General features: G+C 42.4%; 1 protein-coding gene across 4 annotated transcripts in view; it reads left to right on the top strand.

Moving 5' to 3' along the window:
• Positions 1–26,773, top strand: part of SLC16A12 (solute carrier family 16 member 12) — a 38,330-nt gene that overhangs the window by 6,995 nt on the left and 4,562 nt on the right. For 3 of the 4 annotated variants that reach the window (XM_069796578.1, XM_069796576.1, XM_069796575.1), the window contains exons 2-6: positions 18,333–18,541; positions 20,629–20,732; positions 21,976–22,119; positions 24,548–25,139; positions 26,237–26,496. In XM_069796578.1, coding sequence (XP_069652679.1) covers positions 18,432–18,541; positions 20,629–20,732; positions 21,976–22,119; positions 24,548–25,139; positions 26,237–26,496 — 1,210 coding nt within the window. In that variant the 5' untranslated portion in view covers positions 18,333–18,431. Of the gene's footprint in view, positions 1–14,646; positions 15,617–18,332; positions 18,542–20,628; positions 20,733–21,975; positions 22,120–24,547; positions 25,140–26,236; positions 26,497–26,773 lie in introns of those variants that run through there. The other variant, XM_069796577.1, reaches the window with a different exon arrangement.

Raw genomic sequence — 26,773 nt, 5'->3', positions numbered from 1 at the left:
TTAATTCAAAGCTTTCTTCCTTCCTTCCTGCAGTTTCTGGATTTCTCCCAGTGTGATGACTCACATTTCCTAGATGTGAAATGCAAATGTGGGAAGTGGGATCTTTCCCCTGCCTCTCTAGGGGTTTCTCAGAGTCTATGGTGCTGTTGAGTTTCTTGATTAATCTGTCCTCCCAATTCAAATGGTTTTCCTGTTGGCCACAGTGTTTTGGGGGCTGTTACAGTACTTAATAAGTCATGTCTTAGAGTGTCCATTGTACATGCATCTTAAACTTGGTTGGCTTTGAGAACTTCTTGAAGACCACACAAAACTTCTTAATTTAGTCCGTTGACATAGGCAAATACCTCCTTCTCCTCTCCATTTTAGGGGTTTGGAGCTTGTTCAGGCAACCTGCTGGCTAGTGCACAGTTGGGAAGCTGGTAGTATAGGGCTGTGCGCTGTTTGTCTGTGGTCACTGTCCCAGCTCCTCTCTGCTCTGTCTTCATTTGCTGATACTGCAATGGACTATGTGCTCCCACATGAAATCATATGCATTACTCATATGCTTTCCACAAGGTACTGGGGTATTTGGATTGGTATTTCTTGGCTTTGTGTTTGTTCCTCTCCTTCAGAGGCCCCTGTAATCAGACCTTCAAGTTCATCACCTTTATTTCCCCATGAAAGTCACTATAAAAGGACAGGGTAAGGAAGAGCTGAAATAAGAAGAGTCAAAACCCAAAGGGTTCCACTTTCAAGGCACGTGCCAGCTTCACCTTTCTGTCACTGAATGCTGCATCTAGTCTCTCAGCTACTGAGGGTGAAATTTCCTGGGCCAGGGGCATCACACTCAGCCTTGCTGGTTTGGGTTTGTGTGGCAGGGTTTTGGTAATGGGGGAGAGGCTACAGGGACGGCTCCTGTAAGAAGCTGCTAGAAGCTTCCCCGGCTCCAAGTTGGACCCGCCGCTGGCCAAGGCCGAGGCTATCAGTGACAGTGGTAGCACCTCTGGGAGAACAGATTTAAGAAGGGAAACCTGCAGTGGAGAGGGGAGTGGAATGTGAGAGAAACCCCTCTGCAAACACCAAGGTCAGTGAAGGAGGAGGGGGAGGAGGTGCGCTGGAGGAGGTGATGCCCCTGCAGCCTGTGGTGAGATGGCAGGCTGTCCCCCTGCAGCCTGTGGAGGTGAACGGTGGAGAAGATGCCCACCTGCAGCCTGTGGAGGACCTCATGCCAGAGGAGGTGACTGTGCCCAAAGATGGCCGTGACTCCATGGGAAAGCCTGTGCTGGACCAGTCTGTGCCTGAAGGACTGCAGCCCATGAAAAGGACCCACACTGGAGCAGTTCGTGAAGAACTGCAGCCAGTGGGAAGGACCCACGTTGGAGCAGTTCATGGAGGACTGTCTCCCGTGGGAGGGACCCCACGCTGGAGCAGGGGAAGAGTGTGAGGAGTCCTCTGCCTGAGGAGTGAGCGAGCAGCCTCGTAGTGCTTTGTTGCCAGCTGAGCTTAGACCATGACACTTGCCTATACAGGCTTGGTTCAGTGTCAATGTTCAATAAATATCTATAGCTGGTTTTAAAACGCACTGCAGCGCTGAGCTTGGTGGGAGCATGGGGGCTGCCTTTTTTATCATTACAAATGTTTGAGTTTGTAATCTAATATTTTCAGTTGGTGCTTAAGGAATCGATTAGATGTGATATTCCCATCTGAATGTGCTGCTGTTGTTACACTTCTCATTAGAAGCAGTTTTTCATTTTTTTAGAGGAAACTTTTCTGGTAGTTCACATACTTTTTTTAAGCATTGCAGCCTTCCACATGAGATCCTGTCAGTTTGGATAACAAACTGCTGCCTATCTCTTCTCACCATAATCATGTCCTGTGCTGCAACATGTTCCTGGAGAGTTCTCTCCCTATTGACTGCATCTGTCGGCACTCCTGCTTTCACGCGAATATCCCCTTAAATTACACTTTCTTCCATCAAAGTTTGAAAATTACACTATTTCACCTGCTTAATCTAACAGACCAGACCAACAGTACTTGTTTTGGCTGAAGGCAATAGGCATTGGGAAGCTTCTTCATGAAGTGCCCTCTGCCTGTTGACTCCCTTTTTCTCTCTTTGCTAAACTTCTGCAATGGTGTTTCTTAATTTAATTAGTCTGAGTGGTCCTTGGGCCAGCTACAGCATGATACCAGCAGTAGCAAGCAAAAGTGCCTTTTCTGAAGGGACTGAAAAAAGTCCTTCTGTGAGCAGAGAGAATATTGAAATGGAAATCAGCTGGGCAAGAAGAGCCAGCTGAGAGGAGCGGCACTTCCCCTCTTGAAGGGCCTGAGTTAATACAAAGACTAGGTAGTTTCTCCACTTGAGTGATATTAGTGCTGTGCTCCAGTAGCATCTAGGGCTTTTTGTATAAAAGCTGTTTTCATTATTAAGTGTAGAATTAATATTTTCTGTTTCCTCCTCTAAAACAGTTCAGACTATTTCTCTGTGCATCTGATATTTTGTATTAAAAGTGGCCTAAATATTTAATTGGGGAAAAGCAGCTGCCATAAAATGCAACTTGATGACAGCAGAGAAATTGGCATTGGATAAAGAATGTACTGAATGTGGCATCACAACTGATCACAAAGGGCCCTTAAACTCTCAGCAAAAATATGCAATTTGTGTCATTATGTATTGAAGGACCTGGCTTCCACCCTAAATATGTGAATATCTCAGCGGTCAAAACAGAACGTAATTGGAGAACAATTAAATTGGTCAAATTTAATTTTCATTTTTTGCAAATTGACATGTGGCTGCAATGCAAATTGGCTGGGCAAAAAAGCCTTGTAGCAGAGACATACCTGTGCATCCCAGCCGGAACTGGCTTCCTGTAGAAGCAAACACTGTTATTTCTGTACCCCGTTCTTTAGCTCAGTGGTGCACAGCACAGATCCCAAGCTTTGAACAGTTACCATTTTTGTTTGCTTAGGGATCCAGATGCAGACTATGTAGGGCACTAGAGCAAGGCAGCACAAGAGAGAATGGGAAATTTAGGATGAATTGTGACTCATCCTCCACCTGTTCCACAATCCTCTGCTCTTCATGAAGCCAGTGTTTCATCTCTTTCTCTTTTGTGGTCAGAGTTCATTCTGTCAGTGTCCACATGGTTTAGTCTGATGGAGTATCAAGTTGGAAAGAATAAATAGAATTATCCCATACAGATAGTTTATCCTTAATGCAGTAGAGAGTAATCTTCGGGGAGTTGCAACCCACGTGATGTAATTCTGCCTTTTGCTTATGGTGCATGCTACATAGAAACAGCCCACACATGGCTGATGGTAAAATGACACTTGTCAGGGTTTCCAAGTTTTGCTTGTTTGCCAGAAAGGATGGGATAACAAAATACTTCAAATAAGAGCTCTTGTATGGGCATCTCAGGCATATCGGCAGAGGTATTTTACAGAGGACTCATTTAGCAGGCAACTTTACTCTTTTACTTTTATCCAAATGAGAAACTAAATCTTGGGAGATAGTTATGAAAGCCTGGCACATGAAGTTACTCCTTCGATAAACTCCTTGAAAATTAAAAAAGTTAGTTTTATTGCTCCTAGAGAACATAGCAAGCATGTAAATGATGTTGTCAATTTATCAATGCTTCCTTACAGGGAAGGACTATGCAGTTGGCAACTGAAGCACTAAATAAAAACCGAGTGGGGAAAGAATGAAAAAAAACCCCAGAGGATGTGAAGGTGGTGACAGGCAGGATAATGTGTGAAGCAAGTGAAGTGTGTTTTAGGGTGGCTGTGAAAGAGGAAAAGGAAATCAGCTGGCACTTGAGGGCTGATTAAAAGTTGGTTGGGATTTTTTTTTTCTTCAGGTGAATTTGGAAGTTTGTAGTAATTTAAAATTTATCAAACACAGTCTGCCCTAATGTGAAATGCCTGCTTAAGAAGAAAAATGGTATAACGGTGCAGGATTTGGAGCATGCAGCAGAGCTTTGTTCAGGAAGGTTCATAGGCAGACATTGCTAGCAACACCTTCCAGGTGTTTTTCAGGCTACCAACATACTCAGGTGTTACTTAACTGAAAATGGAAACCTAGCTCAGTGAGACATCTCTTAGCTAAGAAATAGATATTCATTTAATTTGACCTTAATTTTTGTTTACCAGTTTTAATGTGAGATCAAGTTTATCCCGTTGTTATTATGGTGTCATTGAATTTATGGGTGAAGTAGCAGTTCCCTGTAACAACTGTTCTTTGGGATGTTCCAGGTTACTCTTTCAGGTAATTTGGAAGATGCAATTTAAATAATGCTATCATAATAGAGTTTGTTCCTTAGATGGGGTGAACTTCCACTGTAAATAGATGATGTTCTTGAAAAACATCACTAGGGCCTGTTCTCTTTCACAGAAAAAACTTAATTTCACCTAGAGAAGATTTTAAGGAATATTACCCCCTGATACTCTCAAGATAGAAGTGTTTTAGACATAATTTTTGTTATCTGACCATTCTTGAGTTATTTTTGTTTCTTTTGTCATCCATGCAATAAGCTGTTTAAAGTGAAGCTGATCCCACTAAAAGAATTACTGATAATGGGATCTAGTTAAGGGACAATTACAAGGTTGGCTGGCATAACAGGATAAGAGGATAACTGTTGAGTCCTCCTTTTAAGTCTCTTGTTTTTTGGTTCCCAAGCTGACATGTGTTGAGACTTTGACCAAACGATACTCATATGACTGTCCAGTCTGAACAGCTAGCAAATGCATTTCTTCACGATGGCTCCTTGACCAGTAATGTCAATAAGGAAGCTGAGATAGAGGAGCCAGGACTACTTTTGTTTGTTTGTTTGTTTTTACACATTCTTGTAACTCCTGTGGGAGCATGGTACCAGGTTGAAAGCCTATACTTACTTCTACAATCTTTTCCTGAATTTCTTAGCCAGGTGTTTGTTTTTATAAACTTCCTAATGCAGTGGTTCAAGATGCCATGATAAATGGCCTGCAGTTGGTCTGTAGGATCACATGAAGCAGCAGAGCCTGCATAGTTTTCTTCTGAAGTGTTTCCATTTGAGAGTTTGCTGATAGGAGTGTTTGGGTGTTTTACAGGAGATTTGGCAGGCTGGGCTGGTTCTGTGGCTGTAAATGCTCTGCTGCTCTCAGCTGCTGTAGTTAGGACTGGGTTTAATAGGGAGATGGAACATTTTTATTAATTCTTTCATGACCAGTTCTTAGATAAATTTCTAATTTATTTTCTTAGATAGCATCAGTCTCTTTCTCTCTTTCTTCTCTTTTAAAGTCCTTTAAAATTTCACCTTGTATGGGGTCTCTTATCATTTCTGTCTAACATTTAACAAGATGACTCCTTAACATCTTGTCTTGCTGCTCCATATGGGCTCTTTTCCTCTTTCTTTTATAGCTATCTGCTTTTTCAGTGTAGCTGTTGAAGAGAAAAGACAAACATGATACAATCTGGGGAAAGCAGTTTCCTGTTTTTCTACATACTGTCTCATTACTCCTAATGTAACTCAAACTTCTCTTCTGTAAAATTTCTGCCCTCCCTGCTTAAAGGTTAGTTTTACTGCCAGAGGCACTCTTGGGTCCTTTGCTGCAGAGTCCTTGGTCTCGTGCTTTTTATGAGTTCAGCTAATCCCATGCTTCTTGTGGTCAGCTGTTTTTTTCAAGCATTCTCTCCAATTACATCTCCATTCCTTAAATGTGAACATAAGCACGTTTGAACACTTACTGTAATATTCGGCTCGTTGACAGTTCTGTGTGTCTATGGAACTGGCAGGATACAAAAGAGGAGCTGTATGGGAACACCACAGAAAATGAAAATGGAAACTAATTTTTAAAGAATTAAAATAGCCAGAAATCTGAAGAGCAAAGGTAAAACATAATTAATAGGACAGGTAAATTTTTTTCACGTTTCGCTTACCAAAACAAAAACATTCTCTATGGAGAGAAATGTTCTTTAACATAAAATTGAGAAAATGTATTTCTGGGCTGCAATACTAATTAGCAGAAGTACACCCTTAAGTCGCATGGAAAGTTCCTGCTGATCGTTCCTGAAAATGATGTAATCAAGCAGCTGCACCAGAATTCACTCAGCAGAGGGAACTGGAGGCACTTTTCTCAAAGCTTTAAAGATTCCCTAAAAGCTAAAATAAGCTATTAAGCAAGGATCTACTTGAAATATGGATGGCTTGGTGAGGCTGAATGGAAGCCTGAGCGTGAAGAATGTGCTGATCTGCCCAAGACATGGTGCTTGTTAACTTTCAGTGTGTGATTTCACTAAGACAAACTGTTACTTGTGAGTAGATGTGTGTTTTCACAATGTGCATGCTGTCAAATATGTTCTTCCTGGTCAGAGATTTTTTTTTTACAGCATGCTAAGAGTTTTTCCTCTTGTCCTCCATCTGTTTCCTTGTCTTTCATTTTAGTACTTGATGTTTCCTTCCCATTTTAGTAGCTTCCCTGTTGTTATTTTCAGAAATTTGTATGTAGTGACACACATATAAGCCTTCTTGTGCAGAGATGTGTTCACTGGTATGTACCTATGGCTATATTATTTATATATATCATTTATATAATATATTATATTATGGGTTTTTTTTAATAGAGTAAATGTGATCTATGAAATGACTTCTCAGAAATACCTAACCCTGTAAAGCAACATTCATAAGTAGTTGCTGTTGAAAACCTGTTTCAGGAAACAGCAGATGTCCTGGTTTTTGTCTTAAACTGTTGCCTTTCCAGTATTTAGAGATTTTTCTTCCATTCCTGCTGGGGATTATATTAACGCACCATGGTATATACAATAATGATATATTATCATTATTAAAGGGAAAATTAATAGTGGCTTTGAAATTATTGTAGGGGTATCTTAATTTTACAGTTCAAGGTTTCAGCTGAAAACCTTCCAAGAAAAATAATGGTCACAGTGACAGTTTGCTATCATATGGTGCTTATTGTCCGTTAGAAGAGCACGTAAGTATCCTAATAGCTTTGTTTCAGAACATAAGCTTGTGTGAATGAAAGGAAATAACCTGCCTTGCCTTTTCACGCCTGATTAGTTTTGCAAACAAATCTTGTGTATTGAAGATGAATTGATGCTAACAGCAGCCCTAGAACATCAGGTAAATAGAGGCAATTTTCTGGATAGCTTGTTCTGTAGGTACAGAATTTGTTTTCTAAAACAGTCATGTCCTTTCCCTTTAGAAAGCACTTGTGTAAGATTCACATCTTGAAAATTAACAGTGAAAAGTATTTTTCTATGTGAATTGTTAAAAACCTGACAATGCTACTCAGGCTCTGAACACTTCAAGAACAGGGGAAAAAGTTATCTTTGTTTAAGTGCAGTTCCTCATTTTACTAAAACCCAGCCAGGAACCTCAAGCACATTATAAACCAAATTATTTTTACATAACTTGAATAAGGCTTTTCTCTAAACAGAAGGGCTGAAAAGGTGACAACTGCAAAGGAGCTCAAAGTACAAGTATGTTTTCTGTAAGTATATCACTGAGATTCTAGATGAGGGCGTATCGGTTTCCCATGGTCTTGCCTCCTGCTTTCTTGGCTTCCCCTCTGCCGAGGAGTATCGGAGCACTGGGTGGCAGCTCTCCCAGGACACCGCAGAACGGTTGCCAACACTTCCCCAGGCTGTGACCCCCCCCACCAGGGAGGTATGCTGGAATCAGCGTCTGTCTGTGTTGATTTCTTATCGGAGATGAGACGTAAAAACTGGCAGCAACCACAGTTTCGGGTGGCCTTTGGCACATGCAGGTGTGTGTGGGAAGACGTGTCTCTGTAGTCTTCAGCCCCTCGGTTTTATCCAGGCAGAGCTGCACTCTTGGTGCCTGAGCACTCCTGGAGTGCCTGATAACATCCTAGTTTTCTCTGGAGGGATCAGAATAGCATTTGCTTGGAATCCCCTTTGCCAGGTCGTCTCCAGCTAACCTAAGAGAGATTCATTTTTGGATCCTTATCACGAAAGTAGAATCTGTAAAAGAAGGGGTGAGTAGTGATTTCCACAAACTGACTGCATAGTGGTCTAAGAAAAAATGTCCTATTCCCACATGTTCCATGGCAGCTTTGCAGTGGTATTCTTTCTCAGGGCAATATTTTCCTGAAGATGGAAAAATTAATATACCACATGTAGGGAAAGTGTCAGCTGAAGACCACTTTGAATCAAAACCTTTTTCAGCATTTCCAAACAATTATGGTTGTATGTTAACATTTCTTTAAGGATATAATGGGATACTAATAGGTTCCTGATGATTCAGAAAATTATTAGGCTATCACATAATTAAGTTTAACTATAAACGAGAATTGCGTGACAAAATGTTTAGTCATCATTAATGACATGTCATAAATCTCAAAAGTAACAGGTAAATGCAATGTAATTATAAATCAATAAACATATAGGTAGCTCTGTAAACAAACAAAAAAACCTTCCACAACTGTTGCCTACCCACTATGTGTTAAAAATAATTATTAGAAATAAATATTAGAAATATTAGGAAAATGTAGAAATATTTAAGAATTTATAGATACTAGCAAAACAATGGGCATCAGACAATTCTGACATTATCTTCTGCTCTCAATATATACATGATATGTCATCAGCAACCCCTCAACACCAAAAATTCCAAAACATTGTCTTAGAAGTCTTGTTGTATAATTGCAGTTACTGGACAGCAGAGAAAGGTTTCCCGAGATTTTTTTGTAAGACTTTTTGGCTATTCTCACTTATTTGCAGGAAGGGGAAAGAAAGACGTTAAAATTGAGACAGTGATGGTACCATGCCCCTGCCCCCAGCAGCGTGGCTGTTGGCTATCAGTTGGTCAATTAGTAGCATTCGCCTTTCAGGGAGAAAATGCATGTTTGATGGAACATGTATGACCATAACCTTCCTAAGGGTGTGCACGCTGATGGGCTCTGCTCGGATTTCAGTAACAGCTGTGTACTCAAGGAAAGTAGTTGAGCCCTGTTGTTTTCATCACAGTGAAAAGTGAAATGATGAACGCTGCACATGCTAGTTTAAAAACCTTTCAGAATGTCGGATCGAAAATGCACATTTCCAGGTGGGGTTAAGTAGGCTAAAGTCAAGCTTTCTGTGCAAACGGGTTTTCCTACAAAAATATTCCTTTGTATTTTTTTTACCCTCTATAGTTAACCTGCATTATTGAAGGACCAACCTAGCCAGAAACTATGTTAAAGGGACAAAAGGTTTCCGTTATAATTTGCTTAACCTTTTGCTGTAGACCCCTTCTGTCAGGCTCTTGTTTTTCTGTTAGCCCTGTACAATGGTTTCCAGAGAAAAAGGAAGTTCATGTTACATTTTTTCATGTGAGTGCTACCAACTTAGCAGACAGTAACTATTTCTGCTGGGGCTGTAGCCATGCCATTTGGTTTAGCAATTTCTGGCAAATTTGACAAATTGAAGAGCCAGTGTTGAAAAGCGATCATTGTGGGGGAGGCCAGCGCGGGTCTTCCTTTCCTAGCGACACGCTTCTCAGTAGGGGAGTGACTAATGGATGTTGTGCTGTTCCACGACCTTTACTTTTTGCTATCCTTTTCATGTTTCTGCTCTGAGCGTTTTTTGCTCTTGCATAAAAGGCAGTTTTCTGAACTCCTGCCCCTCTTCTGCACTACCCCACTCACCCGTGCCCCTCTCTGACACCTCCCTTCTCTGCCAGCTGGTTAACATCCCTTTGGTTTCCTTGTTCCTTCTCCTGTTCCCACATCTATGCTCTGTTCAGTCTGTCATCTTCACAGGCATCTCCCTCCCTCCCTCATGCACACAAACTGAAGCAAATGAAGAACATTTGCTGCTCAGCATAGAAATGGGAGTTAATAAGCTGGGCTCTCATACGATTCATCTTCTCTATCTTGATATGTTTTGGATGGTGGGCAAGTTTTATTAGATATTTGTATGATGCCTAGCACCGTGACACCCACTCTCTGATTAGAAGTCCCAAAGTACTACTAGAATACAAATAGGTTATTAATGCTGCTTTTATTTTGTATCATAAGGAAACCCCTCCTTAAATGTATAAAAGCGGTTAAAGATTTGCAGAGTAAACCATCCACATTTATGCAGGTATATTATAGATAAAAAACTGGAAAAACTTATTACAGTCTGTCTTAATATGCTTCTTGTGTCAGTGCTGTGATAGCAATTAAAAGTCAGGTTGGTTTTTGTTTGTTTTTAAATTTTCCTTTTTTTTTTTTTTTTGCTTTGGTTCTGGTACAATTCCCTAAACGAACTTTAAGGTAAGTGGTTCTTGATGTTAACCATTTTTAACAGTCTTGGAGAGGTACTGAATTTATGGACATCTGAGAAGCCGAATGTGTATCTTGCTTTACATAGATACACATAATCCTTAGGCTTACCGGTTTGCACAAGGAAAATTTCAGTGGACCAATCTGCCAATCTCTCAGAAAAGCATAAACTTTGGTTTTATCTAGAGGCTGGACAGAGACATCTTTAAGCAGAGAAGAAAGCTGAGGATATAGAGTAGCAGCCTTAAGATGCTCAGTGGAATTATTTTTATTTAGGAATACAGGGTAGGAAAGGACCTCTTGGGTTGTTTTTAAACAAGTCAAAGTCATAATCATACAGCTCTTAATAAACAGCGCTAAAATCAAAACACGCTGTACTTTTCCAGTTAAATAGCTCTCCCAGCGTGCAGAATGGGACAGCTGTTTATTGGAGAAAATAGATTAGATCAGATTAGAAATAGCCTTTGATTCTGAAGAGCTGTACAAAATTAAAGAGTCTTTACTTCCCATGTGTTTAAGAACAACTTGGAATTTATCCTCCTGCCAGACTGCTGACTGTAGCGCCTACTATGGTATGCAATTGCTGGGGATGGGGAGCAGGGAGCAAAAGGAGGCTGAAAAAGTGCCATTTCTTGACAATCCAGTTGACAGAAGCTTCTGCAGCTGTCGGCATCTTCTGTGCTCATATCGAATACTGCGTCCCACTTACATGTGCTCTAGTGTATTTGATGTAGGAAATGAGTTAAGGGGCTAGCAAGCCTCTGGGGAGGGCACTGGTCAGTGCGGAAGGGAGATCCCTGACTCTGTGGAGTTAGAGAAACCTGTGACAAAACGGTAATCGGCTATTAATTGGTAAACAGTATTCTGCCAGTTTTCTGTCTTCCCTTTAACCTGCTGCTTCGTTTAAGCTCATTTCTCTACTGCAGATTGTTACAGATACTTGATCCTTCAAGACCTAAAAATTAACTCTTTCAAAACACGTTAAATCTTTAATCTTGCACATTTCTTATGATCCACTGTCACTTAGCACTTACAATGTTTCTATCTGTTACCTGACATTTTTCTTTCTTTCTCTCTCTCCTTCTATCCTTTGCTATTCATTCTGTGCCCTTTTTATTTTTTTTTATTCAAAGTTCTTGTCTTCTGTTTTGGGGGGTTTGGGTTTTTTTATTAAAGATGCAGCAGTCAGAGAAAAAAAGGAACAGAAAGCAAGAGTATTAAAGCAAGAGGTTAATATGAATGAATGTAGCAAATGACTACAAATAATTAATGCTTGGTACAATCTTAAGAAAAGTAAAAAAGATAGTAGAACTGTCCTAGAGCTACATGAATAGGGTAAATATAGAAAAATATTAAGACTGCCCTAGAGCTAGGTGCATAGGGAGGTAAATGTAGTAAATACATGCAATTCCATTACCTTTCACTCTAAGCATTAAAGAATTTTCTCCACCTATGCTTAAGCTGCTTTATACCTGTACTTCATAAAACTCATCTTCATGAATGATCTCAAAGTGACTTTGAAAGCTGTGTATGTTGTTGTTCACAAGAAATATAGGGTTTAAATTCATTGGCATGAATGAACCTGTTCTGGGAGTGTGTCCTGGGGTTCTGGACAGAGAGACTGTCACAAGTTTCTCAGGCCTCGCGCAATCCATCATCGCTGTGAAGGTAGTAAATGGCACGTACAGTTTATGCGTATGTGTGTATCTTACACTGATCCAGAAAGAAAATTCTAGATAAGTCTTCTTCTTAGTCTTGTCTCATGTTCATCTCTGTATTATCAAACAGGTAAAAGTAGGTGTTGGATTCTGTGCTTATTTATGCTGGTATACATATTTGGGCCAGCTCCTTTGGGATGAACCACACAAAATCCTTCCATACAGTTCTGAAAGAAATTGCAAAGGCATCTTAATGTGCAGCCATTTTAGTTTTGTGTAGCCACGATTGTGCAAAGAAGCAGAAAGTAGCAGAGTGAGACCCCCAGTATGGTCCAGGGGCTGAGTGCTCCTGCCTTGGGGCAGCTGTGACACAAAACTGACCTTGTGCCTGTTCCTCTGGTTGAAGCTGTATCCTTCTACAAACAGAGCGTTTTCAAAAAGCATCCAAACTGGCAGGTGAGGTAGCATTTGTTGAGATGATGGAACTGCCCAGTACGTCAACACTGTAGATATTGCAGCTAACAAGGTAGGAAAAAAGCAACTCCCTGGTCCCCGGGCAGGCTGGTGTGACTGTACCTGCTATTCCTCTGTCCTTCGTCACGCAAATGCTTTGCATCTTCACTTCATACTGTTGCGATATCATTATTGAATCAATTTCTTTAAAGAAGAAAATCTTCATGGTGGAAGGAGGGGCAGGCCGAGGGGGCAGCGAGTGCTTTGCTGGCTACATGCCGTGTTTTAAAAGGTCAGTGGCTCCCGTCACTGTTCCGGCCAGTTGCTAGGCTGCCATGGATTTCTGTGCTCTTTTCCCCAGCAAAAAGAACCTCGTGATGAGGTGCAAGGTTATAGTAGTGCCTTTTCAGTAGCCTCACCCGCTCCTTTCTGCTGGCTGAGCAGACGGAGTAAGGGAGGTGCTCTCAGGAGCAGTTGTTTTCTTTCCAGTGTTCACAAAAACAGCTGCTTAAGTAATTGATAGGTTATTTATCCTGCCAAATTGAACTAATGTATTAACTTGGGGAACAGAGTCACTGTTTAGTGAGCTGTCAGGGCACGCTGGCTAACTAAAGCTTTCTTAGGGATCAGCAGAATTTGTTGCCTCCTTCACCCCACTTGTATCTTCTTTAAACTCATGGCAAAGTGCATTTACTTAATGCTTGGGTGAAAATTATCTAGCAAAAGTTGCAAAGTGCAGAGCTCTTTCATGAGCTTTTCTTTTAACCCTGCTTTCCTTTATCTCTCTCAAGCAGCAGGAACTTTTATGCATGTCCAAGATGTGTTATAATAGCAACCAGCGCTGCCAGTGGGGATCAGGCCCTACAGTGCTAAAGGTGGAGCAGATATGCGATACGAGTCTTATCCTGCACCAGAAAGGTTAAGAAAAAGATGCAACATGAGAACAAACAAAGGTAGGGCTGGAAAGGGGAGGACATGGTTGCTCAGACAAAGTATGTGCTTTCTGCCAGTTCAACTTCATTTGCAGTCCACTATCTGTACTATCCATGATACAGATAATTAGAAAACAGCACCAGGGCATAAGCAAATGAAGTTTTCTAACCTCAGAATAAAATTGCCAGGTTGACATAATAAGTGTTTTAGATGTGTGCAGCAACAGGAAAGGTAATTATTTAACTTGCCTATTAATTCAGTGGCTATGAAAGGCACAGTACTCCTTGAAGCGAGCATGAAGTCAAGGAGATGAGGTTTGCACTGATCCTACTATGGGGAGGTTGGGTGGCCTATTTCTATGTTGGCTAGGCATTTCTTATAATATGGTTGGGTTTGGTTGCTTGTAACCTCATTAAATATTTGCCATTTGTGTGTACGTTGGCAGGCAGAGTTCTGTGAAAATAACAGCAAGTGATCATGTAGCCAAATACCTGATCTCTGTTTGCTTAGCCTGATATGTCGTCATATTCTTCCCAAGTACGTTAACGTACAGCTAAAATGTGAACTAGGGTGTCAGACCCGATCTGAAGCTTGCCTGGGAAGTTGGGCCAGAGATCTAGGCTGAGGTCATGGCACTCGGCTATTGCTGTTTGTGCATTAAAATTAGTTAGGGCTCTGTATGTGGGGATTGTTGACTCCTCTGAAAAATTGTGTGTATGTTTCTGCTTCTTGTAAGGGTTACTGTTATCCCTTCTGACATTCCTGGAACTTCCTCCTCCACCCTTAATAATCAGAATTTGAAATGACATCTTCATCCCTCCAGAGAGGGAAGTGAAAGACACTGCTCAGATCCAAAATAAGAAGCCCTGCCTTGCCAAGACTCTGCAAAAGTGCTGCAGAGGTATGTCTGAATTGCTCAGGATCCCTCTGTGACGTATCGTGTGCTTATGCAAACTCCACCTAACTGCATTACTTTTGCCAGGAAACCCTTGAGCAAAATAATGTGAACTTTATCAGTGCCCTGTTAATTCAGGTGGCTGTCATGGATTCTTACGGGCTATTCAGTTATCCAGGCATTTGAATGTAACATTAAACTTGCAATAATACAACAAATCCACCTAGTGTTAGATGCAAAATCTGGTGGCCACGTGGTATAAAGCACTGGTACTTGCTCTGCTTGTTCAAGTGAATTTGGCAGGATAAGGTAATGGAAGACTTTATTGCCAAATTGGGGTATAATCTATTTGTGCTACTCTGGCTTCATGCTAGATTGGGTATCAGCTTTTTTGGGGCTAGGTTAGACACAGACACCCACAAAAGTGTTGAATTTTGTTTTCTGTCAAAGTAGGCAGGGATGTGGTGGTAGTTTGCATCAAATTGCACTGCTTGATGATCTGGTCATTCACTGATCCAACACAAAGTATCATGTAACCACTGCCTTAACCATCAGATAACTTGTTGATCCAATGTTTGCACGTATTTAGTGAGAGAGCTGCTGCTTGGAGCTATACAGGAAGGGAGGTATAATTGACCCTATTAGTCAAAAATAAAGAATCAGTTCATCTCAGCTTACTCAAAACGTAACATAAACCCTGCAAAATTGTCTGTCATCTGGATGGAATCAACACGAGGTGTATGGTCTGCTCACAAATTAGCAGCACATGCTGGAAAGCAAATACAGAACGTGTGTGTCAAGTGGCTAGTCCATGGATGTGTCTTCTGTATCATGTGCCCAGCATCCTCTAACTTTTGACTGCAAGCATTGTCAGCCTCCCTCAAAAATTTTGTGAATAATTGCCTACATACGTGCTTTCTTGTTTTACTGCATTAGCCAATTTGTTCTACATTTTTTCCTCAATTTGTTTGTGTTTGTGTCAGAGAGTTTGTTTCAGAACACAGTGGGGAAGGAAGGAAGGTATGGGTACACATTGGCACTGCTGTATGTTTGTCCTGAAGCAAATAGGTAAGGTCAAAAAATGAACTTCAAGAAAAACGTCACAAGGCTGGTGAAGAGGCCAGTGATGTCCTTGGGGTCATGTGGGCACCTTCAGAAAGCTCTCTCAGCTGCATTGGAATTTTTTGCTGTGTATTAGAAAGTTGTGTCAGAAAAGGCAAACTATTCGGGTCTCCATTCCAGAACTTTCATTTATCTTTTATGTATGTAAGTCCTAGCAATTGAATACCTTGAAGATGAGATTTGAAGTCATAAACTCATTTGGAGCTCATTTGATTTGAGTGGTTTTTCTAATCAGCTGTAGGAATGAACTTGTGAAGACTGCATCCAGCTGGGACCCTTGAAACTCACTTAGGAGCCTCTACGCATGAGATACAAGGTCTGGTGGCTGCTTACAAAAACTCTTGTAACCCCAACTATGAATTCTTGTTTGACCTTTGTGAGCTGCTATGACTATTGCTATATAATCCAAACTCTAGCTATGTCAGATGTCCCATTTGAGATGTGGCCTATTCTTTACACAGAGTGAAGCGTTTACGTAATCAGGCAGAGCAGAGCACTGGATATCTCTCCAAAAAGTCACAGAAGTGACAAGCAAAGCAGGTCATTAGAGATTTCTTTTTACCATACCTGATCTCTCTTCTAGTTCATTAGTGTGGGTTATATTGTAATAGTACTTCATGCTGCAGTGAAGATCTGTATTGTGCTAGACTCCATACAAACACAGAGAATAACACAGACCTTGCAAAGACTTTATAATACAATTTAACTTGGAATGAAACAGATGTTTATGACAATGGAAGAGAAGAGAATAATAAAGACAGCATTAGTACATGTTCTAATGCTTATTGTGGGTATTGCTTTGGACTCTGAATCATTAGAACGCTTTATACAAATATTTACTCATAAATAAATATTAGCAAAACCTATTATATGAAGAGAGAAGACAGGACAGTAATTCTTATTTCCAAATAGTACACAGCATTTTTGGCCTAAAGCAAAAAGTGTGATAGCTAACAGGCTGACTAGCACAGAGGCAAAAATAAATGGTACTTCAGGAATGCACAAAGACCTGGAAGAGATATTTAATGGTAGCTTTTTTAGCTTGTGTAACTGGATGGTGGTATAATATAGTTTAGGCATCTTTTGTGGATATTTTTACTTGCTAGTGTTTTTCAAGGATATTGTTTCAAACATGGTTACCTCAAATCACTGCTCAAAAGCGTCGACAAGCACACATTTTGTTGTGAGGTTACGAATGGTTCTCTTCATTGTTCACTTCCCGCGGCAGTTCAGGCGCCTCCTACAGCAGCACACTCACTGGCTTTTGGACTTAACGCCCGCCTTTGAAAATGGCACTGTTTTTTTCTGGTTTTAACATTTATGGACTGAGTTGTGTTAGCATATGGGGCTTGATTGTGCCCTGTATGATCAGCTGCGATTCTTGGGCTTTGAAAGCCAAGCAGGTAGATTAGAATAATGCTTCTTATCCTCTTTAAAACAAAAGACTACTAAACCTTTTTAAAAAGAGTCCACTGATTGATTCTCTTGTACAGCGTTGCTACAGAGTATTGTTTACAGCCTAGTAGGAATTCAGCTAAGCTTTCAATGTGTTGTGGTTTTTGTTTGGTTTTGTCATTCCTGTTTTCTCCTACTTTGTTCGCCTTTAAGTTTGGCAATGTGTATGTTTTTCCTGAAATAATTTTCTCATGTTTTTTTAGATGCATCTTCTGATATGTCAGGGGAGGCAGCTGATGGATACTTCTCAAAGGTTCATCTGTGGTGATATTTAGGGTTGGCTCTGGGGTGCCTTGCTGGTTTGGGTCAGGGAGCTCTGGGCTTTGCAGAGCCAAGCCTTGAGCATCACCTGGCTGAGCAGTTTCAAGGTTTGAGAAGGCACATTATTAGCCATGTAGCCGCTTTTTGAGTTGCACTTTTGAGTAGCTCTGCTGCCCTCTTACATCCTATAACAGGTAACATTTCTTGGCAAGCCTGTGGTTCTTGTCAGTGGGAATGGTGCATATTCAGCACCTGTCATATTAGGTGATGTAGAAGCTATGTGAGGTTTCTCTCCAAGCAAAACTGAAAGACATCCCAGATAGTTCTCTTATGTCTTATAAATTTTTCAGTCATCCAGGAGCGGCTAGGTGCCTGTTGGTGATGGCAAAAACATGGTCTGAAACCCAGCATTGACAGGCAGCACTGTGTGTTCCTGCACTGAGCAAAATGGGGTGTCTCGGGTCCCACGTTCTAGCCGTGCCATGCAGTCACTGATGCAGAAAGGACTAAGGGCTGTTGGTCCCATGCTGCTGGTGACACCCACAGCATTGGCAACACACATAACTCAGTTACCCATCTAGGGTCCAGCCGGTGTCATTTGGTCTCCTGCAGTGTCCTGCAGCACTCAGTGTGCATTTAGAGCCCATGTTATGGCCTGGATGCAGACCCTACTTTGATATAAGTGGATAGAAGAGGGGGACAGGCTAGCTCTAACCTTCAGTGAATTGTCCATGCTCAGAAAATGAAGTCACTGTGTCCTGCTTGATTACAGCCTTGATCTAGGGTCTGGCTTGTGAGAACAAGGAGGTCGTTTTGTCATCAGATCTGCTCTGATTTTACAATGAATATTCCCTTTTCATACAAAGATGAAAACTGTACTCCCTCAAACAAAAATTTTGCACTAAAGTATGTACAAAGAAGAATAGGTACTTTGGAGACTGCAGTTGAAAATACAGTTCAGGCCAGGGACTGGCGTGAGCGGGGGAGCCCGTGAAGGTAAATGTGCGGGAGTGACTGGCACCAGTAAAGTATGTGACTTACCTGTATGCACTGTGACATTGGTGGGGGAAAAGGGTATCATGTGCTAGGATGTAACTGCTGGGCAAATTACCCTGAAATAAATGATACCAGACTCGGGGCCAAATTCTGATGGCACTCTTGCTTCCAACAAATTTTCATAAACTGTGTGTGAAAGAAAACCCTCGCTTTTATGCACTAAAGCCAAAGCAGTATGTCCTAGCCCAGCTGTGCAGGTTGCAGCGCGTGCGATGTACCCTGACTCCCTCTCTGCCTGTTTCTTCTCTCTCTCTCTTCAGATGGCCACTAACCCATGTGCCAGGCAGCCCTGGCCCGCGCTCGGCGAGCCGGCCGGAGTCGGCCCCTGCCACTGAGGCAGGGAGGAGGGAGGAATCGCCATGGCCTCGCGCCGGCGGGCCCGGCACGCCGGCCCTCCCGACGGAGGCTGGGGTTGGATGATCGTTGCTGGCTGCTTCCTTGTCACTATCTGTACCAGGGCCGTGACGAGGTAAAGGGGGTGCTTCTTGTCTTTCTGACCTGTTTGTGGCATTACCCTTCTGGGTTGGTTTTTTTTTTTTTTTCCTTTTCTCCTCTCCTTAGGAAGAGGATTTGGGATCTCCCCTGATGTCTCACAGCTGCAGGGGTTATTCTGGCTAGCTACAAACCTCTCTCTTGCTACATTTTTAAAGGCTTCCTGAAATCGCTAAGGCTGTGGGGATGGCTGAGGGATTATGAGCCCTCTAGTTTTAGTCTTGTCTCCTCTGACAGCTGCTCTCTCTCTCAACACCCTCTGCTTGAGTTTTTGCAGAATCAAAGCCTGGGTGGTTTGGTCGGGGAGGGAGGAATCATGCAGGGTCTCTTCAGGTCCGTTGTGTCTCTCTGACCCCACAGCCGTGCTCGATTTTGCTAGTCCCAGTGGATTTGCTTGGCTCCTGAGCCTACCTGAGACCTGTAAATACTCCCTTCTCCTACTGCAAGCATTTCAGGTACCATCCTGCCTGCCCGAGAAGGTCTGTGCCCTAGAGACGAAGCCCCTCTCTATACCCTTCTGGTATCCAAAATATGCAGAACATATTTTCTCAAAAATTCTTCTCAAAAATAGAAAGAACAGGAATAGACTGCTGCCTTGCATAAACATAATGTATACATCTGGAGTGAGATGGCTTCCACAGCTGCCGTCGGGTGACTTTGATGTTGACTGGAGACAGCAGACCCTGCTGTGTGTGAACATGGACATTTCAGCTATATTAAGCAGAGCGATAGGCACCCTGGTAGCTGAGGAACACTGAGACAGTGTTTTGTTGGACAGTCAGTATAATGTAAACACAGTGTTTCCTACCTAATTTTTATGTTTCTTTTTAAATAAAGTTGCCAGGTTTAGGGATCTAAATTCTAGGGTCTTGGAGTCAACAGCGTAAAAGGGGCATGGAAACGTTGACACAATGTTGGTTTACGTATGCAAATGTACTAATTCCCTAATAACAGTAGAGATTTCCTAGTGGATTTAATTCCTTTTTCACACGTGAAGTGTGCTACATGCAGGAAATATCTAATGGCTGGCACACATCTAGAGTATATACAGGAATGAAATATATGCAAGAAAAAAGCTGAAGAATGTGGTTGTTCGTTGATTTGCAGGAGGGAAAAAGAGAGGGGGGAAAGGGATCTCCTGCTGATCCAGAAACCAGAATGAAACTATGCAGCCTTTTAATCCGTTCTCCCGCAGAGACAGGTAGAACAGTAATGCTCGTTAAGCAGAGCAAAGTAACCTCTCCTGGAAGCATTTTAATAAACTGTTGGAAGGTCCATGGGCTCCTGCTGTGTTTTGATTCTCTGTTCATGAGGAGTTGCTTTTCACTTGCTTTGCATTTGTGCATCCATGGACACATAGCTATAGGTGGTGTTGGCTCTTACAGGTACTGTGCTGGCCCTGCCCTGCCAGTTTATGCAGATGTGAATGCCACCATTAGCAAGCAACCAGGTTGGTGAAGCATTGGGGAGCTGGGGCTTTGTGTACCAGGGAAGCAACATTCTGTTGTGGGCTATAATTTGCTGATGATAATTACAACTTCAATTTCATTTCAGTTAAAAATGGTATGAGTTATAAAAATCTAGCAGCAGATACCACAGTGAGAAACATGTGGTATTATAACGTTCATAATCTCTCTGAAGTAGTTATCTGTCTGAATTAGATTCTACATCAGCCTAATTGCCTAATCCCACTAGTGGGATAATAGTTGGACACCAATTTGTGATTCAGTTGTTGCCAGTGCAAAGCAAGAACTCTTCTCTGGTTGAATCACCCTAGCCTAGGTGCCTTACACAGAGCGCTGTTGGAATTATTCAACTTGCACACATCATTTCATGTCTTGTCCCTCATGCATTAAGGTAGCCTTTCATTTCCAATATCCATTAGAAACTGTTTAAAAATTTCTCCATCTCATTGGGATTTAAGCAAACCACAGATTTGATTTTCCTGGGAGCTGGAGAGGACTTTCAAGGGGGTACTCTTTATACCTGAAGAACGAGATTGGTGCTTTCTGTGAGGCAAATATCCCATGTTCGATAGATTGGTGCTCATGTTTTCTTTCCTAGGTGCATCTCCATTTTTTTTGTGGAGTTCCAGGCATACTTTGGGCAGGATTATGCCAGAACGGCTTGGATCCACTCCATCGTTGACTGTGCTACGATGCTCTGTGGTGTGTATTGCCCTTTTAAGACTAATGTGGCTGCTTTTCCTTCAGCTCCATCTGGTTTTAGCGTGTTCACAAGTTGGTGGAGTCAGCTGGGAAAGATAGATATTGTGGGCTCTCTGGGGTATGGTATATCCAAGCTGCTTCTCCCAGCATAGTTGTGCAGGAAGGGAGTGTCTTCATACTACAGAAAAGAAGCAGAACTTTGTTTTGTCAAATGATCTAAGTTTTCAGAAATGTACTTTTGTTGAGGTCTAGTGGGACAAGTCGTGTTTGAGAGCTACTAACTGAGCACTTATTTCTTTTGCCTTTTGATTGGAATCATATTTGAGATTTAGCACAGTATGTACATCTTGCCTTCAGATCAAGTCACAGTTATCCTCCTTTCAGCAAACTTGTATGTTTACAAATAGTATTTTCCCTTAAAAGAAAATTCAGTGTTACTAAAAATGTCTAGCATCAATGCAGCAGTTGTACCGAATTTCTCACAGGTTTACTTTAAAACTGTACAGCTATGTGAAAATTCATGCCCTAATCCTGTGGAAGAGGGTTAATCTGTGAGCATTGCTATGAAGGCACAGGGACACAGCTGGAATGAGACTCTCCTGTGTCAGCCAGGTTATATCTTGGGAAAAAAGAGAAATGAGGATAACCTTGCCCTGGCATTGCAGGTAGTGGAGAGGGAGAGGGCTGGTGATGACACCCCATGGTATAGGCTGAGTGATCTGGGAGCCATCAACATTGGAGAAGTGCAGGAGAGGGGTAGCAGCCCTGGAGATGGTCCAAAAGATGAGACTTCTCCTGTTTAGGTCTGACGCAGAACCCACAAGGGCAGGGAGGAGTGAGGAAGGATGACTGAAGTTACTGAGGGCTGAAGTGCAAATTCCAGGTGGGGGAAGGTCTCAGTGTTCCAAGCGTGAAGTAATGAACAGTGTGGGCTGTCACTGTGCCCTCTCTTGACCCTCAAAACTGCAGAGTAGCTGTGTCCTGTAATGACTTTGATCTACTAAAATGGCTGCTGAGAAAGCTACTGTAAATTTCAGTTTTATCCTGACTTTCAGGAAAATGAGTTTTAGAAGTTTTTGGTGCTCGCACCATTGTGATGGGGAGATCTTGGAAGACGACTCTGTGTATCTGTGATCACCGTTTTCTCCTGCTTGCCTACTGCTTCCTTTTCCTTGATGACCATTGCAATGAACTGTGTGTGAGTACCTGCCATTAACTACCAGCTTTATTTGTTTCCTTGAAGCCCCGCTTGGGAGTTTAATCAGTAATCATGTATCCTGCCAAGTTGGTATCATTCTAGGAGGGCTGCTTGCATCTGCTGGACTAATTCTGAGTTCATTCGCCACCAGCCTGGAACATCTCTACTTATCATTAGGAGTCCTTACAGGTAGGAGGCATTCAGCCCCTTTGTTCCTGCCAGGAAAACAACATGGGAATGTCAAAAATGACAGTCCTTCCTTTCGAGAGGGATGATGTCTTCTCCATGTCATATTGTCACCGCACTGATGAATAGAGATGCTCAGACCTGTTCTGTTCACTGTAAAAGAGAGGCTTTGACTGCCCCTGTGAGGGCTTCAGAACTCAGTGAGTCTCATGCAGCCCAAATGCAGCATGCTGGAAAATCAGCTCTTTAACTGCTGTTACAGAGAGGACTATGGATAAAGTTCTGAAATTATGGGAGGTCAGGAAGGACTGCTGTTGCAGGTGGTACACAAAAATGTTTCCTTTTTTGCCTGTGATTTGGGAGGAGTTTGCTATGGTAGGAGTTCTAGACTGCACCAAAGTATTTGCACATTAAAAAAAAAGTTTAAATCAAAACAGAAGAGTAAGTGGCAGAGGAGCACTGGGTGAATACCTGGTACCTCAGCTGTGCACCTTATTTTTGTCTGCATTACATTCCATTTGAAAAGCAAACAAATTGCTGGTTGGTAGTGTTGGTGTAGCAGCTCCTCCATTTGTGTTCAGGTATGGTGGTAAAAAATAATCTTTGCTCTGTCCTATCTCCCAGCGTTTGCTGTGCACAGAGGAACTCGAGAGGTGCCCATGGTCACACTGACATTCCTTCCTCATTAATACTGACCTGGTAGCCAAGGCGATATAAGCCCTTGTACTTGGTCCCCTGCTGTTTAGTAACAAGTTGGTGGAATTACTGCAGTTCACATGCTGCCAACAGCTTGTTTGTTTAAAAGAAAAAAAAAATTCTTACTGTAGTGCATGTCATTCCTGTATTACGATGTTAATCTTTGACAAATGTGTTCATAACAAATAAAAAGCCTCCTTGTAACTCAAGGGATTGTGCCACATACCATGCTAATGCCACTGAGGCTTCCTTAGTGAGAACTGCTGTGAATACTGAGGTGGAAAAGCAGTTGCACCTTGTACATGGACTTGTAAAGAGCCAATTCTACAAGCAGTGGATTTCTAGTCTGTGGGGACTGATTGATGGAGAGGTGAACTGTTGGTAAAGGGTAGAGGTGGTGCCCCAACCCAGGGAAGAGGTGGGACCATAGCTGGTGAATGCCTGAATTGATAAAATCTGCAGGACTTGAAACCCTGAAGAGTGAAGCAGAGGTGAGATGGGGGAGTGGCAATAAGCAGCAGAGTTCCTTCTAAGAGGAAGGAAAATGTTTTCAGCCCCAAACTTTGCATTTCCACTTTTCACAGGGCAAGCATTGACTTTTTTGGGACCTATTTACCCCCTGCCAACTCACTAAAAAATAAATGGTGTGTACACCAAAGAGAATATGATTTTCACAGCTCTCAAGTGATGATGTCTAGCTCAGGGGTGATTCTCTGGCCCTGCTGCCCACACAGGTCCAACCCCAGCTCTCTGCCCTGCTCCTCCCCTCGCCTCCTGAGGGGTGCCAGAGTGGGCACCCGCCACCCGGAGTCCCTCTAATCCACTTATCCCCTCCTGGCAGGCTTAGTGCCCGCCCCACACAGTGCGGCCTTTGAGGAGGACATGGCAAGCTGGTTACGCGCCCGGTGATTATCTCCTCTTTTGGCAAGTTGTGTCAAAGGCAGTGGGGATCATTTTACCCTCAATGTAGGACCTGCTCCAAAACCCTAGTCAGGAACTCATTTCTGCAGCTGATTCAGAAATACATGTTTTAGTGTTACGGCAAGCATTTGATGATTAAAATCTGCTTTCTGGTTCTGCAGCAGAGACCACAGTCTTTTTCCAAGTCCAAGAGATGGATCTGATTTGTTTACTAAATTGGACATGGCTTTGTTTTCTGAGGCTTTTTCCCCCTCTTTACTTGTAGGCAGGGATTTAAAATGGTCAGGACTCCAAGCAGCTGCTGCATGGAGTTTGTTTAGCTGACTAAAAAAGGTTTATTGTAGAATATTAGTAACAGAGACAGACTCTTTGTACTGTGTTTCAGAGGCCTGAAAATTAATGTTCAGGTTTGCAACAGACCGGAACACAAAGTGGTGCCTCATCAGGACAGTGTGCCCAGTGCCAGCATCTGTGCAAACCCTGGGGCAAGACCTCATCTTGCATCCAGGAGAGGCTGACACACAATTTCTCTGGTGTTTATTGATCGTCCTTGCTCTTAAGTGAACCCCATTACTTCTCCCTGAGCCTTGTTATGGTGGATTAATGATGATCCGTTAGTTTGTCAAGTCAGTGACCCTGACAGTGGAAAAAAGGAGTCATCCTGGTTTCTCTTCACACTGTGACTGGGCTGTGTGATACAGAATCAGAAGAAGCTTCCTATTCATTTGTGTCAATGAAAGCAGGTTATGTGGTTTAATGTGTTCCATATGTCGTGCTTAGTATTAAGCCATCTGCACTGTGCTTTCTCTTCTAGGACTTGGGTTTGCACTCTGTTACTCTCCAGCCATCGCGATGGTGGGCAAATATTTCAACAAAAGAAAAGCGTTGGCATATGGAATAGCCATGTCAGGAAGTGGAATCGGTACCTTCATCCTGGCCCCTGTGGTCCAGCTCTTAATCGAGCAGTTTTCCTGGCGTGGAGCTTTACTCATCCTGGGAGGTTTTGTTTTAAACCTCTGTGTCTGTGGTGCCTTGATGCGGCCTATTGCTCTTAAGGAGGACCATAAAACTGCTCCTGAGTTTCTTGAACAAGATTATGTCCCCAAAGCACAGAAACGAGACTTAAAGCGAATGTCCATCTGTTCACCTTTAATCAAAGTGTGGTCTCATGAATGTTTATGCTACTGTTCATGGAAGGAATATGACTTTTTACTGATGCCAGACTTCATGGTGCTGGCAGTGTCGATTTTATTTATGGCATATGGCTGTAGCCCTCTTTTTGTCTACCTAGTGCCTTATGCTTTGAGCGTTGGAGTGAGTCATCACCAGGCCGCCTTCCTCATGTCCATACTTGGTGTCATAGACATCATCGGTAATATCACCTTTGGATGGCTAACAGACAGAAGGTAATGACTTATGGCTAAGCAAGTATAAGCTTTGGTTGGTGGGAGGCTGGATGCATGTGAGGTGTAACACATATAGAAGTTAACATTATCGACTTTTTCTGTAGGATGTGTAACTTTTCAAAAAACCCAAGACACATTCTAACTTTCAGAAATGCTTACTATTTAATGTTTTTGTCTCTTCTGAGTTTGTTCAATTCTGCTGGTTTAATTTCTTTTTTCCCTGAAGAAATGATGTGTTTGTGCAAAGCTCTTGCATTTGACAGTGGAAATGTAATGGTATGTTGAGCATGATCCTCTGTACCTATTTCCTAGAGGATCTCACTCCGCTTCCTCCACGTTTCAATCTCTTTTGTGCTGCTGGGGAGACACAGAAGTAATGGAAAAGTGTCAAGGGTCTGGCCCAACACTGTCAGGCATATACTCAGAAGAACTGACCTATATTTCTTATATATTATCCGGTATATAAGAACTCACAATGCTTTGCTAACTCGGCTCACTCCAAACATCTGTGTGCAGCATCTGTAACATCAGTAGAGACTGGCTAGATTAAGGCAAATTTTGATTCTAGAGGACACATTCTTTGTGTGTATTGCATTTGTGGGAAAAATCAATCATTGGTTTTGTGGGGCAGAGAGAAAAGGAATTGCCATCTCACTTAGCTCATGCTAACTCCAGTGTTTATGTGCTGATGAGAAGGATGACAGCTAAAAGAGGTATACTGTGATATTTTTGTCATACCACTGGGAGCACTTTACTGAGCTGGGAGGTAAAGCCTGATGGAATACTGCTTCGAACATTGAAACCTCAAAGGGCTGCAAAATCCTGGCAGCAGAGCAGCTCCCCTCACTAGGGGCAGCCCGAAGAACACGGCAGGCAGCATGGGCTGCTGCTTACCAGATGTTTCTGCAGCTGTAGGCGGACAGCTTTCTCTACCTGGGCTTTTCAGTGTTGAGCTTCTCATCTTGAAGACTGTGTAAGAAAATGGACTCAGATCTGAGCTATATGAAAGAGAGACTGAAGTGCTGCATGCCAGGGTGTAGAAACTGAGATGCTGTGTCCAGTCATACTCTTTTTCTTTTCTGTTTTGAAATTTGCAGGTGTCTGAAGAAGCATCGGCACTTTTGCTACCTCTTTGCTGTGGGAATGGATGGCCTCTGTTGTCTTTTCCTGCCAGTTCTCCAAAACTTCCCCTTGCTTGTGCCTTTCTCATTTACCTTTGGCTACTTTGATGGAGCCTATGTAACGCTGATCCCTGTTGTGACAGCAGATGTAGTGGGAACTTCTTCCTTATCATCTGCACTGGGTGTCGTGTATTTTCTGCATGCCATACCTTATCTAGTGAGCCCGCCTGTTGCAGGTCAGTTCACAAATGACTTTACTATAATCTTATCACTACTTTATATTTACCTGTTGGTGTGATGTAAAAGGAGAGGAAGAACAGCAAATGCACACTAAATGTGGAGGTAGCCCCTGGGCAGAGAAATAACACACCTAGACCTTCATAAGACTTTAGATCCCACTTAAGCCCTGTCTTGATGGGATGATTTCTACATAGAGAGTGAGTTGAAATTTTAAAAAGCAAAACAGTATGGAATGGGGCTTCTAAGAGCTGTTACATCACCACTTCACGTAGT

This window comes from Haliaeetus albicilla, chromosome 11, assembly GCF_947461875.1.
Source record: "Haliaeetus albicilla chromosome 11, bHalAlb1.1, whole genome shotgun sequence".
Taxonomy (NCBI): Eukaryota; Metazoa; Chordata; class Aves; order Accipitriformes; family Accipitridae; genus Haliaeetus; species Haliaeetus albicilla.
This window is presented reverse-complemented; position numbering and strand designations above follow the sequence as displayed.